Source organism: Penicillium antarcticum, assembly GCF_028974205.1.
Source record: "Penicillium antarcticum strain IBT 31339 chromosome Unknown utg000008l_segment0_segment0, whole genome shotgun sequence".
Taxonomy (NCBI): domain Eukaryota; kingdom Fungi; phylum Ascomycota; class Eurotiomycetes; order Eurotiales; family Aspergillaceae; genus Penicillium; species Penicillium antarcticum.
The window spans coordinates 1,212,255-1,227,958 of record NW_026695306.1 but is presented as its reverse complement, the minus strand read 5'-3'; the positions used below and the strand labels follow the sequence as shown (position 1 = coordinate 1,227,958).

Genomic DNA, 15,704 nt, shown 5'->3' with positions numbered 1-15,704 from the left:
TTTAAGCTATTTCTTATCATTTGTGCTTGTGGCCTGTAACATACTGCAAGATGTTTTTCATGTTGATTCATACATATTTGCGTTCCGATTTCCTTCTATCATCCTCCCTACAAGCGTGAGACTCCTCCGAAGACTGGTCATGATACCTTGCTTCCTTGAGAATCCACACATCATCCCATAATCAGCTCGGGAAACTGGATATCATTTAAGGCTCGTGATCAGTCGGTGAGGTGTTACATTCCTGCAGCTTGTTTCATCCTACAGAGCGGATATATAGCAAGACCACATGAGACGGCTACACAAGTCTCCAAATGGATTGTATGGAAATAAGCATGTGTATCAAAGGACAATACGATCATATGAGTGACAGTGCTACCGGGCTACCGGGCTGTGCTAAACATATTTTATAAATCATTGGCTATCTGACAGGACATAATCCTGTCACTATCCATGATCAATCAATGCCAAGTAGCAGCCAGCGGCTATAAAAATCAACTTGGGCATTGGTAAGTAAGAGTGCAAGGATAATATACCAGCAGCTAAGATAGGTCACACTGTGACGGGTTCAATTGGAAGGCAAGTAATGTATCATGTCCACTATGCAGCTAGACCCCAGCTTAGATGCAGGCAGAAGCGAACCCCCGCATAAGATAGTGGGTAATGATGCGTGTTGTCGATATGATCGACACTTTATTTGGTCCCAGGCACAGAAGACTACAGGCATGATGCTTGTCCTACACGAGGGATGATTCACGGTGAAGAGCTGTCACATGGTCACTGTGAGTAATACATTGGAAATGAAAAACTATCCTCCAATCTCAAATTGATCTTCGTCTCAAATAACAGCCACCGAGTAACAATTCCTTGCAACTGCAGCTATGCGGTGACAAGGGGGCGGTCGAGGATAGTGACATGGTGGACAGTATAGAAACCTGCTTGGGTTCAGAGTAAGCATTTGGAAGAGAGTGAGATATGATAGCTTCATTGTAAAAAGAGCTCATATTTTGAGCCACATCTTGCAGATTAGATTTGGGTTAGTGAAGGGATGCCTCAATATATGAAGTTACAGTTGATTAAAGAAGATATGTCACTATTGCTGACTGTATCTGGATACCACGTGACCATCTTCACCGCTCCTCCCCAGGACGTTCCTCTCAATGATCTGGATCTCTTAAGAAGCTTGGGATTATTTTATCTCTTCCTCACCTCTGAAAAGACTGTGGAGTCTCGTTCGGTGGTCAATTCCCAATTCCCAATTGCTAGCCCCACTGCTGCAGCTCATCCCACCTTCCCTCTCCCCTCTTCCGGACATTCTTCCCCCATCGCTTGATGATGGTTCCTGCTTTGAATTAAGCCATGGGTGGATGCAGCCTGGTTTCCCTAGCTGTCTGCCCATCGTTACACTGCGTTACTTGATCAGTCCATCATCTCCCCTTTTTTCTTCCTGCGGGTCTCCCCGGCCGTCTTCATCATGCTGGGCCGACTCTTGAGTACCGCCGCGTCGACTCTAAACCCCGCGGCGTACTCGACACGCAACAATGGAACACCACTTGAGTCCGTCACTGAAGAAGAACATACCTCCGGCCTTCTTTTCCCTGATGCCAGCCTCCTCCAACGTTCCCATACACACGCCTACCCACTGCAAACAACGTTTAATTCCCCGAACGCCTCAACTGCCGGAGCCTACGATGACCGTGGTGGACTGGAGCTGGATGCTCTCAAAGATTTCCGGGTGATCGTTGCACAGAATGCATTGGGCGACCGTGATGCATGTGTCTTACTTGACACTCGTGCATCCGATTCCCCCGCCGGCCTCGGAATCGATCCACAGGGCAATGATCAGTCCGGGCCTAGACATACACGTGCAGTCTCAAGCCTCTCCCGTGGGACACGTCGCAATCTTCTCAACCAATCCTCTGTCGTCGAATCGAGCCCCCTCTCCGTCGCCGCAGATGCACGCAGGTCATCACCAGCAGGTGCCGGTGCTTTCTCCCGGGCCCGAGGCCGGAGCTCAACCCTGGCACCATCAGCCACAATGCACGAAACAGGCCATTCTCGACACTCTACCGACTCGAATGATACCGGTCTTTTGAATTGCATCTTCGGCAGCAGTGCGTTCAGTTACCGGGGATCGTCTACCAAAATGCACATCATCTCTGCTGATGACGATACGGGACCTGGCATGATGGCCTCATCACCTGCTGCCCGCAGTCCACTTTCTCGTGCCTATACCACAGGCGGCCCATCAGGATTGATGGGAGGCAGGGGAGTCGACAACAAGCCACCTGCCAAAGTTACTGTCCTCTTGACTCGCATGTTTAGCGTGAATCTTCCCGATGGAGCCGAGGCCTCAGCTGAGCGACAGGACTATGCCAGTGCTCTTTACCAGGAATCTTTGCCTGAGATGGGTGGCTTCCCATTCCCGGATGTCTCCAAACGCAAGAAGATCAAGGAAAAGAAAACGCCGATGTACGCGGTTGCCATTACAATCCAGATTCCTTTGCTCACACGCAATCCTGGACGACCCGTTTCGAGATTCAGCACGCTTGGCCCTGATTCCCCTCGGCCTGGCTTTTCAAGCTCGCTGGATTCGGATCACCGCTGGCCAGGCGGATTCTTTGAAGACAGCTTGTCTGCAGCATCACCACCTGCTAGCCTGGATGAGCGCCTGGACTTGCTGGTTGATCATTGGGATGTCATCACTCGTACACTCTCTCATCTTGAAAGGCTTGCTCGAAACGAAGTCCTTTTCCTCCTGAAGAAGGTGGACTCCTTGTCGGGACCACACCCCAAGCCTGCTAAACCTCCCAACATGCAACGGACCAACCAGACCATCGTACACCTTCCCGCCAACATTCTTTCTGTCAATTCGAAACTCAAGGAAGAGGCCGTTCGCAGCTCTCGTCGGATCAGCCTGGCCCTTCAAACTCCATACGTCGTCACTGGACAAAGTCGCTGGGGTGTCTGGCGGGAGGAAGGTCGTTCAATCGTCCGTGGGTTGGGCGACAAAGAGCAGAATTTCTTCTTTCTGGTGATTCTTACGGCTTTCTTGGGAAACCACACTGAATGGCTTAACACCCTTGGCCCCGAGTGGTATCGCCGGCGCCATAATATGCAGCAGAAGTCCCAGCAAGATGGTGAACCCACCCTTGCAAACAGAACAGTCATTGTCTGTCCAGACAAGATGACTGCTCGCCGACTAGTCTTCTTGCTCGCTGCCTTTTTGCCATCTAAACAACGCATGGAGCCGTTACCCTCACCGCTTAGACCCGGTACATCAACTTCAATGCGTGCTATCTCCCAAAGTCCACCTACAGTTCCGGTACTCCGCCAGGAGTCCCTTCGCCGAGCAATTGAAAGACGAGCTCGAGCTAACCGACTGAACATGGGCGAAGTTGAATACCATCGACGATCAGTGAGTGTTTCGTCACAAGATACAGCCCAGCGGTCGTCAGATGGCGCCGACATAACGCCGCCGGCGGAACCCTCCACAGCCTCAGCACGCAGAGGATCCGATGCTCGTTCGATCAGAACTCTCGCCGCAAAGAATCTTCCAAAGGATGTCCGAGCAAAGAACACCAGCGGGGCGACAACATCCATGATCACCCAAAGCAGCACTGTCCCTGTGCCCCATTTCACTTCTCAGCCAAGCAACTCGAATGAAACTGCCGCAGCTGAAGGCAATGATAGTCTTGCGTCCGAGACCCTACTGAAGAACCTCCAAAGAAGTGACAGCTCTGTGTTAACCTCAAACGGCAGTCTTCCATCAGCCGGAGGTCGCTGGGGCGGTATCTTCTCTGGTCTTTGGAGCTCTCGACAGGAGTCATCCACTGAAAGCAGTGAGCCCTATTCTCCAACCGATATTCGCAAGAGATCTGTGTCTACAAGTGCCGGTCTTACTGTGCGTGGTCCTACTACTTTAAGTCAAATGGTCAAAGAAGTTACCGAGGATGAAGATGAACAACGGCGCAAAAACACTACCAGTGGAAATATCTCCATCCCCGCTGCAGCTACTCACAGCGATGAGGCTGGATCGCCTGAACCGTCATCACTGACCAGCCAAGTTCGCGAATCACCCTTGAAGATGTCAGTCCGCGCAGAGGAAGGTGTGGTAGACATTGATCTCCCCCTTCCAGGATTCATGTCGCTTTCTTCCTCTGGTGATTCTACCGTTGCCTCGCCAAAGAAGACTCGCACGTCAGTTACCAGTATGGATGCAATTGCTTCCACCCACAGCAGTGGCTCTGGATTCCACGGTGTTGGAAAAGACAACGATAGTCCCAGTGTCCACGTGGCTGGCTGGCTGAAACAGTTCCATGAAGATTTCTCGCTTCAAGCAGTTCGACCTTATTCCACTCTTGAAGCAGAGATAAAGCAGGCCATGCGGAACGAACCCTCCCCATATATCCCCTCCACACCCGATGTGGACGGATCAGAGAGATGGGTCGATGTCGCGACAACCTTGATCGCAGACACTAGGGCCTCAACAGTGAAGCGAATTCGCTTGAGACGCAAGATCACCGTGGGCCATGACTCGCCCACTCATACCCCATTTTCACCAGCCAATGACCTTCACTCGAGTGCCGCCCGCAATACCGGTGGATCTCGCTCTTCACAGATCTCTGGTTTCTTTAACGGACCAGACAAGATTCCCCAAAGCTCAACCCCCGAGGAACATGATCATAGCTTTGTGGAAGAACGATTCATCGAGGAACCCGTGATGGACCTTGACGGAGTTCTCGTCGACGCTGTCGAGCGTGTGCTGGGCCAGAGCGGTTACTCGTCTTTGGCCCACTCCCGTGCTCCATCTCCTACTCGTGCTCGCAAAGCCGAAGACCACAAAGCCCCCCCACGAGCCGATGAAGCCCCTCCTCTCGAAGTGCCTCGTGGTGAATGCCGCAAGATGGTACTCGGGGCTTTGGAAGAAGTCGTCCGCATCGTTACTGCCGAACATTGCCGTGAAGATGTGGATACTACCCTGGGACTGGCTGATCGTGAGCGAAGGAGAGCACTGGCAGGTGCTGACAATACATTGCGTGAAGGAATCCGCAAATGGCTCCTTGACGTCGAAGAAGCCTGGTGATCTGCTATGCCTGGCTTTTCTTTCCCCCTAGGTTCCTTTTCTTTTTGCATGGTCCGCTTCACGCATTCTTGCATCACCCCGTTTCTTCTTCTTCTTCTTCTTCTTTTTTTTTTTGCGCAGTGTTTCTGACTCGGCCCTTCTGTGGTACGGATCATGGGCATTGATTTGTCTTTGCTTTGCCATGCTTCTTTGATTTTCCGATGCTCGCTGCATTGCGACCCTTTTCGACTATGATACCCACTTCTCGCTGAAGTCTAGTTCTGTTTGCGAAGGCTCATCCTTCGCACTTTAATATGACACTTGATCACTTGATTCGAATGACATTGTATTTCTGCAATCTTCTCTTCCAATTGAACTAAGCAACATAGACCAATTTTACAGGATGGCCACTGGCTTCAACCTTTCCATCTGCGGTAGGAGAGAGCTGAACGGTTTCCGAGATCTCGTCTGTCTGAGCTGAATTAACAATCTCTACCGCTGTCTCTCCGCGCAAACGACCGTTGATCAGCAACTCAACTCCGGACAGCGCATCATCCTCAGGCGTCTTGATGGTCGGGTTGACAACAGTCACCGAGCCAGGACGAATTAAGATGGGCATAGTATCAAAGTCATGAGTCTCAGTATACCATTGACCAGACTCATAAGTCTTCGAATGATCAAACCACGAAACCCACTCCCCAGCCTCATCATCCTCAGACCGAGGCACATAGAAGGTAACCTCACCCTCCTCCGAAAACACCGGCGCAACCAACAAATTAGGACCAAACATATACTGCGTATCAACAGCATAAGTATTCAAATCCTCAGGGAACTCCAAGAAAAGCGGCCTCATAAGCGGCGTGCCATCCCGATGGCCCCTCAAGGCCTCCTGCAGAATATAAGGCGTAAGCAGAATCTTCCGCTTAACACAATCCCGCAACACATCTGAGCAATCCTCGCCATAAATCCACGGCACACGGAACGAAGACGATCCATGCAGACGCGAATGCGATGACAGCAGTCCAAACTGAACCCACCGCTTATACAGCGCCGGCGGCGGCGTCCCCTCAAACCCACCAATATCAGATGCCCAGAAGATATACCCAGAAAGCATCAAGCTCAGTCCACCACGCAGTGACTCAGCCATTGCCTCGAATGTGCTCTCGCAGTCGCCACCCCAGTGAACGGGGAATGCCTGTCCGCCCGGCGCAGTACTGCGCGCGAAGAGGAGACCCTGGCTGCGTCCGACGCGGCTGCTGAGTGTCTCGTAAACGATCTTGTTGTAGAGAAGGGCGTAGTAGTTGTGCATACGCACTGGGTCGGCGCCATTGTGGTATTGTACGCCTTTGAATGGGATGCGCTCTGCGAAGTCTGTCTTGAAACTGTCCACGCCCATCTCCATTAGCCGTTCTAGGTGGCTGTTGTACCATTTGCAGGCTGCTGGGTTGGTGAAGTCTATTACTGCCATTCCGGCTTGCCAGAAGTCCCATTGCCATACGGAGCCGTCGATGCGCTGGGATGTGTCAGTTTTCCATTTCTTGCCGCTTTGCTTTTTGCTTTCGTTGGATTGGGATGCATACCTTGATGAAGTAGCCGTGCTTCCTGCCCTCGTTGAACAGTGGTGATGCTTGTCCTACGTATGGGTTGATCCAGACACTAATGCGCAGTCCACGTTCTTTCAAACGCTTGAGGTATCCCACGGCGTCCGGGAACATGTCCGAGTCAAAGTCGAAGTCACACCAATGGTATGACTTCATCCAGAAGCAATCAAAGTGGAAGACCCCCAGGGGGATATCCCGGTCTCGGAATCCATCCAGGAAGCCCGTGACAGTCTCCTCGTCATAGTTGGTCGTAAAGCCTTGAGAGCATCAGCATATTCTTCTCAACAAATCCTACAAGCAAAGCGGAACCACAACTCACTGGTAGTTAACCAAAGATTGTAACTCCAAGACGGAACAAGACTCGGCCGTCCAGTCAAAGAAGTATAGCGATTAAGAATCTCCTTCGGTGTAGCCCCATAAACAACAAAATACTCAATCTCCTCCCCAGCAACAGAGATATTCACCCTGGTAGTACGCTCAGACTGAATCTCCAAACTGACCTTGCCAGGATGATTCACAAAAACACCATAGCCCCGTGAACTGATATAGAACGGAATGTTCTTGTACGCAAGCTCAGAAGAGGTACCGCCGTCTTCATTCCACATATCAACCACCTGCCCGTTCTTGGCAAGAGGACCGAATCGCTCGCCGAGGCCGTAGACCTTCTCGCCAACGCCCAAGTCCAGCCCTGCAAGCATGTATCCCTGCTTTTCGGCGTAGATGCCGTCTTCGTAGCGATGTTTCTCGCTTCGTTGGTCGCGGACGTAGCCTATTGAACGGAAGGATTGACCGGTTAGTTTCTTGCCGGTTGGTGAGCGGAAGATTAGGTCTAGTTCGTTGGCGGCGGTGTTGATGTCTAGATGTAGGGGTCCGCTTTTGTAGTTTAGTTTGTTGTCTTCTTTGTTGTGTTGGATTGCGATGTGGTCTTTGCTTGTATTTAGGTGGTAGTGTGGGCCGGTATCGTTTTGGCCAGCCCTAAGTGCATGGAATAAACATATTTTCTTCGAGATGGACGATTATTCGTATCTTACCAGTGGACAAGCTTCACGCCGATGATGCCCTCTGATGGGGAGGTGACTTGGGCGGAGACAGTCGCTATAGATCTTTATTAGTTGACCTCCCTGGGGCAAGGAAATTAGATCCATACGCGAATTGAGAGTATCTCCTCGATGTCTCTGAAACTTGTTCAAGAGCAGATTGACTGACTCGGCCTCGACAGAAAATCTCTCTACGTTGCTCATCCACTCAATAGCAACTCCCTCCTACAGTTCCCCGGCATTAGCCAATATCCCATAGCAAGCATCACGATCAAACGCAACCAATTTACCTGCAAACACCACATCCCCGCAGTGAACTTCATCTTGACAAAACGATGCTGTGATAATCCCAATTGAAAGGGCAAGTATTGAAACGAAATGAAATGTTCACGGACTCCGGATGGCTAGTAGGTACTAGAAGCCCGATCTCTCAGCTCCAAAGCTAACAATAAGAACAAAAAAATAAAATAGAAAGGAACGAGAGGGGAAACAATTAGAGCTATATTTGTTTCACAAGGAATCGTCTGCCATAGCTCGAAATGCCTCATTAGACACGGACGTTCGTCCGTGGCCTGATTCCAAATCAAAACCCCCAGCATGCACCTGGGAAGCTCCGCTATTTCGCGCTGAAACTTGGAGTACCAAACAACTTGTAAGGCGGGGCAGTGGTTCGGAATTTGGGATTTATTTTTGGCTGAGTATATCCACCAACCAGCAGTGCTGGTTGGGATATCGGCTGAAATAGAGAGATCAGGCTAAAGGGTGTTGTGGCTTTGGTGTTAGCGGTGGGGGTGTATTGGACCGGGATGGGATTGGGTATGGCGTTTGTCTTTTGATTTTTCCTGTTGAGATCGGACATGGGTGGGGATTAGTCTACAAGCTATCTATACTAGACGTTGAGATTGTAAGGGATATGACTATCTCATGACTAGACTTGCATTTCAATTGTGAACAAACCTATCAGAACAAATTGGGTATCTTTCATTACATCAAAGGTCGCAGGCTCCCACTTCTAGGACTGCCCATGTAGCTCAGACTCTCAGCACGAGCCCTAGCCCGCGTAAACTCCGGCGACTTCAGTCCCTCACGCGAATCATGCGTCACACGAGACGGCAATCCCGGCGGCGGCGAGATGTGATGACTGACCACACTAGCCGGAAGCTCCAGTGACGGGATAGACGCATCCATCAGATTCGTAGTGGCAGGCTCCACCTTGGTGGAAGCAGGACGAACATGCGACTCCGAATAGAATTGCTTCAACTGTGCTTCATCCTTACAAAACTCATCTAGACCGTTAAGGATATGCTCCGGGGCGCGGTAAAGGTTTGCAGAGTCGATACTGGAGGCATTGGATCCGATCATCGGACTGCCGATGTCGTGGACAGGCCGTGTAACCGGGGACAGGCGAGGCGAAACCCGGTCGAGGTTATCGTGGGTTGTTGTTGCGCGGCCTCGGAAGTCGGAGCGACTGTGGTCGAAGCGGTTTGCGTCCCGGCCTGCTGTTCCGCGCGTGCTTACGAGTCGGTTGGCTAGTAGGAGGAAGTCGCCTTCGTTGGTGATCTGGGCTAGGAGGCTACCTGTCCGGTGGATGAACTGCGGATACAGGTAGTCTGGTTTTCCCCATGAGTAGGAGACTTCCACGTCTGCTGGGAATGCGGAGCAGGCTTCAAAATCTAAGACGAAGTCGAATTTGCGGAGGATTGCCTTCTGGTAGTAATTAGGGTCCGGGGGCCCTGGCTGCGCGAATGAGGCGCTGTTGAATACTGTGTGGAGGGGTGCCTTTGGTGGTGGAAGCTTCAGCTTTATCTCGTAGGGTTTGCGGAATGGTTGCGTTTTGTCGATGGCGCAGCCTTCGGCTATAGGTACTTGGACTAGCTTGAGGCCGAATTTCTCGGCGGTTGAGGCCCATGAGAGTACCGTGTCTTCGATCAGCTTAGGAGTTGCGCTCATCCAGCTGAGCTCGATATGGAAGCAGTTCTCCGGGTTGTGCAATCGGTCATAGTGGAGGTCGATGACTTCAGGCCGATTGGACCGTTTGCGCGGATCGACATCATATTTCATAGATTTGGACAACATGATGGCGACCTTGTTCTTGGCCTTGGAAGGAGTACTGGGAGTTTGCGGTATGCGTTCGTCAATGCTGTCTGATCGCGCATGGAGACTGGCAGGAGACTCCTTTGCAGTTCCAATGGCTGGCGTAGATGGCATTGATTTGTCTGCTGCTCTGAGTTGAGGGAACCAACTTCCTCGCGACTCTGGACGAGTGACGCGGTAATCGGCACAGACTTGGTAAAAATAATTACCATCTCGGAAATTATGTCTCTTCTCCACATGCTGGAACAGACCATGTTTCATCAATTCATTTCCGAAAACCACTGCTTCTTCGCGGGTATCGATATCGCGCAAGTTTTGCAAAAGCCATGTGGTGAACTCAAAGCCAATGAAACAGTTGTAGTGCAGTCTCCAATGCCAGCGTCGATCCATCATTCGTACACCCTTCTCGCCTTGAATAATTTGAGCCAACGATGAAAGACTGATGCTTGACCTCTCCAGCAATTCTGACTCAGGTAGGAGCTGAGCAGGGGCGTTGTCAAGACCTGGATCTGTCAGAAGCAATCGATCAAGCTCTGCAGTGACAATTTCCGATGGATTGCGAGTTTGGTACATGATGTTGAGGGGGTTTTGATCCGTCTTGGGATTCGAAGTCTCGAACAGCTTTTCTTCCGGCGACACATACTTGTACCGTTGCCAGATATGGGTCAGCTGGCTGATACCAAGCAAATGAATTTCTTCTTCGTTGTCCTCATTGAACGACTGTAGATGGCGCCGCGAACTGGGATAGAGTTGGAGCGGAATGAGCACATAACGGACTCGCCAGAAATGCAGTTGCTGTGCTGGGTTCTGGAGGTAGTCGCGGTGACCAGCCACGTAGTTGTCGGCATAGTTCCAATTGTATTCCTCGGCAGTTGGATCCAGCTTGATGTCTTTGATTTCGTATTCCGGGCTTAGAATCGTCTTCATGGCCGGCTGATAGAGGGTAAAGGTGGCCTTCTTAGGGCATATGAGCATAGCAGAGTTTTGATGCGTGAATCGTGTCACTTCAACCTCTCCTCCTTGAACGCAGACAAGTCGGTGAATAGTGTTACCCTTGGATAGGAACACGGTCAAGCCGTCTCGTTCTAGTCCTCGAGAATCGAAGACATTCAATGATTCAAGCGCCGGCTGTCCTGATACTTCGGCCACATTCTTTCCAACAACGATCTGGAAGCCATGAGAGAGTCGCAGTGAGATCATTTCCCGTATGAGAATACCTCGGGTCTTTGGTGCCTCTATACCTTCAGAGTCCTCATTCGGAAAGACACGATATGGAGTTTGCAGATACTCCGAAGCAAGCACACTCGCGGTTGGTAGTTCCTCGGTCGTCAATGGAAGGACTGCGGGCGATTTCAAACTTTTCCACTTGACGACAGCCACGTGCGGTGGCCGAGGATAAGCATGTTGCCAACGGCCAAACCAGCTAGTATCTCTTAGCACATCCTTAGGAGTGTTACAAGGGTTGACCGAGCGAACCCAAGGGGACAAAGCCTTGCTTGGTGAGTTGCGCGCAGGCGCAGATGGCTCGCGTGGACTGTGGTTGAGTTTGAACTCAATTTTGTGATCCCGGTAGGAGCCTTCATTTTGATCACGACCAACGTCATGAGCTGATATCTCTGCTACAGACGTTGACAATGATCCATGTGTCCCTGCACGCTCTGCTTGCTCGATTTCCTTCGGCGAATTTTTCGGGGGTATCTTGATGGAAATTGGCTTGGAGTGAGGCTGTGAAGGCTTCCCAGGCGAGGGAGGTCTTGAAGGCACGTCAATGGCAGTTTGAGTGGACGTTGTTTCTGATGGACTCAAAGAAGCTATACTTCTTGAATCAGAGATTGACCCAGCTGGAGTTCTGGATACTACAGCTGGCAGAGCACTCGCATGCTCCACATTGATTCCCGTGCTTGCTTGAGCTCTTGGAGGGGTGGCACTCAAACCCCGAAGTGCGAAACTGATAGTCTTGGAAATTCGTGAAGCCTTTGGTGTAGGCGTCTTCTTCAATGCTGGCTTCTTGGGAGACATACTCTTGATCGAGCCCGGACCTTTGGGTTTCATCGTTGTCATGGAGTCAATCCTTCGAGGTCCCGGCAGCGAAGACTCATCATCCTCTGCTGGGTTTGTTTCATGATCACGGAGTCGCATAATTGAGCGGGCGGAAAGCCGTTCATGCACTCCAGCAGCGGCTGCCTGAACTTCTGTTTCACTAGGCCGCTTTTGTCTGGTGGTTCTGTGGATTTGACGCTTTTTCGAGGAGACAGTAAAGAGATTTTCATCGTATTGGTCCATCCAAGCCATCACGGACTTTCGTGAGTTGGGAAGTTCTTGGGTTTGCGAGTCTGCTGAGTGTTGAGAAGCATTTTGGATGAACGACCCTGGCCGTAGACTGTCACTATGTGGCGCTTTCAAGGACAAAGAATTGGCAAAGCGAGTTTTAGGGGGAGGATGGCTTAATAATTGGCCGTATCCAGGCCAGGGAACACGAGGCCTCACTCCACCACCACGTCCTTCGGCAAGATACGGAATCGAGATATTTGACTGTTCACTTTCCATGACCCCCATCATTTGAATTTCATACATGCGTACTCGTGGTGTAAATGCCTTGGATGGGCGAGTGACAGTTGAAGAGATCGGGGCGTTGGGATCTTTCTTTAGGATTCTTCGAGCCTCTCGGTAGGTTTCAGGATTCCAGTAAGAAATATCAAGCCAATGTGGAATACCATAGCTCCACTCTTTAGCCTGAGGAGCTGCACGTTCCCTCATTCTCGTTGCAGACAAATATGAGCTCGGAGAGAGGTAGGATGATCTGCTGACAACACTTGATAAGGAATGGTGTATCTCAGGTGAAGGGGCATTTCTTCGAATGTCACTGGAACTAGAATCTCCTGTAACGCCTGATGGCTGCTCCACCGGCTCCTTGTATTTAAACAATGGCACAGAGTGAAGAGGCATCGGACTCAGGCAAACCAAGTCAATGGCTATGCCACGATTTGCAAGTGCCTCCGTTGTAGAAGCCAATGACTCGTAAGAAACCTCGAAAACGCCACTACCGGGTGTAATGACAATGATTGAAGTACCTGTGTGTACCATGTCCCGATCGATGTGGTCGAAAGCCAAATGAGCAGAGGCAAGATGGATGGCCTCTAGAATATTCCCTCGCAAGGCCGTAGTGGGGCGTCCAGCAATGGTTGCCATGTTTGGTTTGGAAGGTATCTTGAGCCCACTTCCAGATGCAGCCTCAATGTCATCTGATTTCAGGATTGAGACATCTCGCAAGAAGGTTCTAAATTCTTTTTTGAGCTCGTCAAGAATGGTTGTCCAGTGTCCACTTGCCATATCATTGACAACCACGCGATAGAAGTCACGAGTCGGATTCTTGTTCGGCCCAGATTTAGTACTGAAATTCCCAGCGCTGGGTTTAGCATGGCTTGGCTGAATGGGCGCATCGTATTCGACTCGAGTGAATAAGACAATAGTCACCAGATGCTTTGCGTCAGAGTTAGCCCATCTCTTGAAGAGCTCAGGCAAAAAGCCGTTGATAACTCGACTAAACAAGATGTCACCGGTGCCTTCGGAATCGAAATCCCACATTTCCCGTGACATTTGGATAAATAGAACATATTTGGCAGACTCGCTTCGGAAAACAGGGATAGTACTTGGAGCAAAGTATCCTGAGAGGCATTTCTTCTCTCGGATGAAGATGTTCTTGACAGTGGCTTTGATGCTTCCCATGAACATAATTTTCTGTCCCTTATAGACGATCTTATCTGCCAGTTCTGACATAACGAGCCTCCACATGTCTGAGCGGACCATGTATTGGTCGCGAAACGCGATATCGACATGAGACGCCGCGCATTGTTCGCGGTCTACAATCGAAAGGAGAACTTGAGTCCTGTTCTTGAAGCCAAAAATATTGGCAACGTTGTTGGTCACGGAAATCTCCAGTTGCGGATGACGAGCCTTGATTTCCGGTGGGAGCGCTTTCACCACAAAGAGACACCGGCTCTGCAAGGGAGTCTTGAATTTCGAGGTGCTGTCCGCCTGAGATGACGAGTTCAGTTCAGCGTGCTCACGTATAGATTTTGGCGCCGCCTCGGATTTCAGAGCGTAACTGCCCATGTCGCCAAATGCCCGGACGGGCAAGATCTCGACAACATCCCCAACTTGGACTCCGGATTCGCCGAAAGCCGAAGGGTTCAACAAAACCTCTTCACGCGAGAACATTTCATCATGCACCCAGAGTGCAAATTGGTGCCGAGTCAAATTGGTTGGAGACAGCTTGACGGTTCGCTCATCTGTGGTCGTATCATTGTCGTCGCGATGATGTGAGGCCTCCAGTGAGTGGGTGGAGCTGCTCTCCAAGCTCGCCGCGCTCACTTGCCGCAGATGCGACCGCCGCATGGGGCCGCGCAAGGACATATTATCTATGCTTGCATATCATTGGCTTTGGGTTCAGAGATTTCGAATGCTTCTATGATGTCGATCTCATGGGGCGGTTATCCAGAGGCCTGCGGAGATAAAGTCACATGATCACGTTGCCTGAGGCATGACATGCACCGACGACGACGTATACTTACAGTTCTGGGTTCACAGACACAAACATAGATTGATATTGTGTCATTGTTTTTCAATATATAAGACTAGGAATAGCGATAATAGAGCTTTACAGAAATGAAGTGATCACTTACTATTTATCTCCCTACCTACTGAGGGCGGATGGAAGACTGGGTAGGGAATCATTCAGTCTTCATATTGGCCAATGAAGCTGGAAATTGGTAGAACCGCCTTCCTGCGTGCATGCCAGTAGTTTGGGGTTTATCGATAGACTCACATTGAACACCAGGGTAGCCCATAGTTCGCGCCAATGCGTCAACAAGACCACCTTCAGCGTCCGGTCTGTTCAAAACTTGATCCTTCGGGCCATTGCCTCACTAAACAATTGATTTTGAAAAAAAAACCACTTTGCTGAATTCGGCCTCAGGTGTCCAGTCCAGCCGTGTCATGGAAGCATCATTGTCAATTTAATGGGTGGTCGACCCGAACAATTGGAGAAACTGAGACAGGGGAGGAAGAGTGGCGATCATTGCAATAAGGGCCTGATATTAGAGGCATTACCGGACATAACTAATAGACATGATTCGCAGCACTTCAGCGAATTAGCGTCGAAACCTTCTATTTTTATGGCCGTTCAGACCAAGCTTAACCTGTCAGGTCTGTGGCCAAATCTCTCCAATCCAAATGATTGGGGGCGAAATACCAATTTAACAAATGCGAAGAGGCGAGTTCTCTGTCCAATACAATTGGCTCTGAACGTCCGTGGAGGTTATCAAAGGGATTGAGAGGAGCCTCAAAGCCTTAGCCAGTTAGTCCTTTCAGAATCTCATGTCAGGCGAATAAGTCAAAATTAGAATTGATCTGGCCAAACTTGTTAAGGCCTTGGAAAGTTCTGAAGACCGAGAGACCTGCGCGGGTGGAATACCACCCCTGTTGAGACCCCAGTAAGGCTGAGTGTGCTGGCTCGCCAAAACCCCCCTGTTCGTTCCAATCCGAAATCTCTTCGAAAATCCCTTGGATCTCCAAGACTATTTGCATAACCGTATGGGTGTTTTTGAAAGCGGAAAGGGAACTTCTCAGCAGCCAGAATGGGGCGAACATCATGTCTTATTGGCCCAGACACCAACGGAATCGATCTCCGGTAGTACACCCGCTCTCGCCTTTGTCCCGTCAACCCTTCTTTGCATTCTCTCTTTTCCTGCTGGGTTGTGCATCGCTTTTGCTACCACAATAATGTCCTGATGATGATTCTGGCACATTGAACACCCCGAAAAGGCAACAGAAGCCGGTCGCAGTCCTTTGGAGGCCCCGTCTCTTTCCTTTGCTAACCAACAGTGGCTAATCATTAGGATTCCACGCCGC

General features: G+C 50.4%; 3 protein-coding genes across 3 annotated transcripts; 1 reads left to right on the top strand and 2 right to left on the bottom strand.

Moving 5' to 3' along the window:
- Positions 1-1,471: 1,471 nt before the first annotated feature.
- On the top strand, positions 1,472-5,083 carry N7508_007990 (uncharacterized protein; the record flags this gene model as incomplete). The annotated part of the gene is made up of 1 exon (XM_058466054.1): positions 1,472-5,083. One exon carries the CDS (start codon positions 1,472-1,474, stop codon positions 5,081-5,083), a length of 3,612 nt encoding a protein of 1,203 aa, XP_058317382.1.
- Positions 5,084-5,438: 355 nt separating this feature from the next.
- On the bottom strand, positions 5,439-8,023 carry N7508_007989 (putative sugar hydrolase; the record flags this gene model as incomplete). Its single annotated transcript, XM_058466053.1, has 6 exons — positions 5,439-6,575; positions 6,643-6,920; positions 6,983-7,638; positions 7,695-7,758; positions 7,811-7,925; positions 7,991-8,023. The coding sequence occupies 6 exons, from the start codon at positions 8,021-8,023 to the stop codon at positions 5,439-5,441; spliced, it is 2,283 nt and encodes a 760-aa protein (XP_058317381.1).
- A 661-nt stretch (positions 8,024-8,684) lies between these two features.
- iml1 (GTPase-activating protein IML1) lies at positions 8,685-14,207 on the bottom strand (the record flags this gene model as incomplete). Its single annotated transcript, XM_058466052.1, has 1 exon — positions 8,685-14,207. The coding sequence occupies one exon, from the start codon at positions 14,205-14,207 to the stop codon at positions 8,685-8,687; it is 5,523 nt and encodes a 1,840-aa protein (XP_058317380.1).
- Positions 14,208-15,704: the final 1,497 nt, after the last annotated feature.